This window comes from Molossus molossus, unplaced genomic scaffold (genome assembly GCF_014108415.1).
Source record: "Molossus molossus isolate mMolMol1 unplaced genomic scaffold, mMolMol1.p scaffold_m16_p_2, whole genome shotgun sequence".
Classification (NCBI taxonomy): Eukaryota; Metazoa; Chordata; class Mammalia; order Chiroptera; family Molossidae; genus Molossus; species Molossus molossus.
In genome coordinates, this window is record NW_023425355.1 from 62110839 (window position 1) to 62115045 (window position 4207).

The 4207-nt window shown below is 38.1% G+C and overlaps 1 protein-coding gene across 1 annotated transcript; it reads left to right on the forward strand.

Annotated features, from left to right (window-relative positions):
• The first annotated feature begins 2532 nt into the window (after nucleotides 1-2532).
• On the forward strand, nucleotides 2533-2984 carry LOC118636590 (retinal rod rhodopsin-sensitive cGMP 3',5'-cyclic phosphodiesterase subunit delta-like). Its single transcript, XM_036271721.1, is given in 2 exon segments — nucleotides 2533-2692; nucleotides 2695-2984. Coding segments are annotated over 2 exon segments (450 nt in total).
• Nucleotides 2985-4207: the final 1223 nt, after the last annotated feature.

Sequence of the window (4207 nt, forward strand, 5' to 3'; positions counted from 1 at the left end):
AGCCTAGGAGATGTTGCAGCTCTACCTAATAAATAGAAACAAACACATGGAAGCTTCCAAAATGAGGAGACAAAGAATCATGTCCCAAGTTAAAAAAAAAAAAAACTCCACAAAAAGAACTAAACAAAATGGAGACAACAAATCTCTAGAAGCAAAGCTCAAAACACTGGTTATGAGGATGTTCAATGAACTTAGGAAACAGTAGATGAACTTAGAAATTCAACAGCATCAAAAATGACATGGAATCCATTAAAATGAATCAGTCATAAATGAAGGACACACTAACTGAAATAAATAATTTACAGGGAATCAACAATAGAGTAGATGAAGTCAAGAATCAAATCAGTGATTTGGAATATAAGAAAGCAAACATTAACCAACCTGAACAACAAAAAGAAAAGAAGAATCCAAAAAATGAGGATATTGTAAGAAGCCTCTGAGACAACTTCAAGTATACCAACATTTGCATCATCGGGGTGCTAAAAGCAGAAGAAAGGGAGAGCAAGAAATTGAAAACTAATTTGAAAAACATAATGAGAGAAAACTTCCTCATTAAGGAAATAGACATACAAGTCCAGGAAGTATGGGGAGTCCCAAACAAGATGAACACAAAGAGGCCCACACCAAGACACATCATAATTAAAATGCAAAGGTTAAAGACAAAGAATCATAAAAGCAGCAAGAGAAAAGCAGTTAGTTACCTACAGGGAGCTCCCATAAGACTGTCAGCTGATTTCTCAACAGAAACTTTTCAGGCCAGAAGGGATTGGCAAAAAATATTCAAAGTGATAAAAAGGAAGGATCTACAATTAAGATTACTCTACCCAGCAAAGCTATTAATTAGGATCAAAGGACATATAAAGAGTTTTCCATTTAAGGAAATGCTAAAGGAGTTCATCACCACCAAACTAGTATTACATGAAATGTTAAAGGGTCTTCTTTAAGAAGATAAAAAAAGAGAAGATCAAAATTATGAACAATAAAACGGCAGTAAATACATATCTATCAAAACTGAATCTAAAAAAAAAATGAGTAAAAGTCTCTCTTACTCATTTTTTTTTTAGATTCAGTTTTGATAGATATGTATTTACTGCCGTTTTATTGTTCATAATTTTGATCTTCTCTTTTTTTATCTTCTTAAAGAAGACCCTTTAACATTTCATGTAATACTAGTTTGGTGGTGGGGAGGTAGGGGAGGGATGAACCACAGAACTTATATGCATGTATGCATGAACAGTGGACATGGACAACAATCTGGGGAAGGGGCAGGGAGGGAAGGGGGAGGGGGGAATCAGTGGGGGAAAAAACGAGAATCATCTGTAACAAAAATTAATCAATAAAAAAAAGTTACTTAATAAAAATAATAATCAGAAAAAAAATTTTTAATGAATAAGCAGAACACGAACGGACTCATAGATACAGAGAACATTTTGATGGTTGCCAGTTGGGAAGGGTCTTGGGAAGATAAATGAAAAAGGTGAAGGGATTAAGAAGTACAAGTTGGTTGCTAAAGAATAGTCATGGGGATGTAAAGTACAACATGGAGAATATAATCAATAATATTCTAATAGGTATGTATGGTATCAGATGGGTACTGGATTTATCAGAATGATCACTTAGTTGTATACCTGAAATTAATATTGTATGCCAACTGTAATTAAAAAATAAAAAATGATTTAAATTTAAATATATATATATGTAAATTTTTTTAAATTAGAAGCACTGTTGTAAGTAACTGGTTAGTCCACATTGTAACAGCACTGAGTAGACTCCCAGACCTAAGGGACTATTGGGAAAATGGGTTTAAGCATTAAGGTACTTTCACCAGGGTAGTCTTGGAATGTAACAGAGTGTCTGGAACCTAGTAAACTGCAATAAATATGTTGTTCATTGATTTATTTAAATATATGTTGAGCATCAACTATATGTGGATCACTACACAAGGAATTGTGGATACATCATTGAGAAAGTCCTCGTGGGACTTAGTCTAATGCAGTGTTTATCAAAGAGGTGTCACTCTACAACCTGTATCAGAATTGCAGAAGGTGGATGTATGGGTTTTTTTTTTAAAGCAAATATCTGAGACCCACCCGAGAGCATCTGAATCAGAATGTGAATAAATATGGCCCCAGGAGTCAGCATTTTAACAAGTACCTCAAATTATTTGTATGCATACTGAAGTCTGAGAACCACTAACTTAGTGGACTGTGGAAGATTAATGGATAAAATCATTATTCAACAATTTATTGAGTTCTGTGTTCTTTCTAGGCACTATTTTAGGCATTAAGGATACAGTAGTGAATGAAATTCCCTGCTTTCATGTAGTATACATTCTCAATGGAGGGGGCAAATAATAAATGAACATGTCGAGCTGAGGGGAGGGAGAGGCTGGTCCAAGTCTGGCTACTGTCACTGCTTGCCCAAGGTCTCCAGGCCAGACTGTGGCTCAGTCCTCGGCTCTGGAGCAGGAGCATCATCTGTGAGGCTGTGCCAGGCCAGCGTGGGAAAGCCGCAGGCGGCGGCTGCCACATCATGTCAGCCAAGGAAGAGCGTGCCAAGGAGATCCTGAGGGGCATCAAACTAAATTGGATGAACCTTCGGGATGCTGAGACAGGGCAGATACCCTGGCAAGGAACAGAATTCCTGTCAGTCCCTAGATTGGAGCACGAAGCCCGTGTTTCCAAGAAAATTCTGAATGCAAGGCAGTGTCTCGATAATTGAACTTCTCCTCAGCAGAGCAAATGGAAAAATTCCACCTGGAACAAAAAGTTTACTTCAAAGGGCAATTCCTAGAAGAATGGTTCTTCGAGTTTGGCTTTGTGATTCCTAACTCCACAAATACCTGGCAATCCTTGATAGAGGCAGTGCATGAGACCCAGATGATGCCCGCCAGCATGCTAACTGGGAATGTTATCATAGAGACAAAGTTTTTTGACAACAATCTTCTCGTAAGCACATCCAGAGTAAGACTTTTCTACGTTTAAGAGAAGAATGTATGTGCATTTCAAGAATTTGGGTTTTGGGGGGAAGGAGGAAACTTAACTTTTTTCCTCCACACATTTGATTTTTGACACTTCCACCCCTAATTCTCTCTATGACAAAACCCACCTGCAGCCACGAGGGGACCAGCTCTGTGTAGGTAAACAGATGGCTTTTTTCCCCTCAAAGAGCCATCTTCCACTGACCAGACTAACTCCCCAACTCACACCAGGACAGAGGGCATGCCTCGACTCTTTCCCAGGGTAAACCAGGACAAATACACAGCAGAAACTGCTACAGGAGCTTATTCTGTTCCTGTCTCCCTCCCTGCCTCCTCCTTGGTGCCTCCAGGGGACACATCTTCCTTTGGCCCCTGACTTTGGAAAAATTTATGTTCTTGACCTATGTTTAGTCTTTTCCTACCGTTTCTATTGCAAACATTCTCATATATTTAACTTATAAAATAGACTGTGATATTATTATGTAATGAATTGAAAAATATGAATTAAAATATTCCCATAGTCAAAAAATAAATAAATAAATGAACATGTCAACTGGTGATGAGTTCTATGAAAAAAATTAAAGCCAGGGCTAGTTAGTGGGGGAGGTGCTATTTTATATAGGGTGATCTAGATAGGCCTCTCTATAAAGGTGATACTTGAACCAAGATCTTAATGAAGTGAGGGAATAAGCCATGCAGACATTTGGGAAAGAGTTTTCCAAGCATAAGGAACACTATGGGCAAAGACTCTGTGGAGGGTGTTTGCCTTACATGTTCAAAAATAGAAAATAGGCCAGTGAGCGAGTCAGTAGGAAAATGATTGGAGGAGAGTCAGAGAGGTAATATAGGTATCGGAGCATGACCAAGTTTCTTGGGCTTTATAGGCCATTTAAGGACATTGGCTTTTATACCCTGAGAAAAAGGAAGCCACTGGAGGATTTTAAGCAGAGAAGCAAAATTATATGATTTATGTTTCAATATCCAGATATCCAGGTTCCAGAATTCAGAAAATGATGATGAATGTATAGAGGAAGCACACCCAAATTTCACGAACCCCTGGGTCAGAAATGACACATATCACTTCTGCTAACATTCTATTCATGAAAACTTAGTCATATGGTCACACCTAACTGCAAGAAATGTTGGGATATGTAGTCCAGCAAGACAGCTGTGCATTCACTTGTATTCCTTTGACTATGTAAGAAGAGTCAAATGAGTTTTGATGGA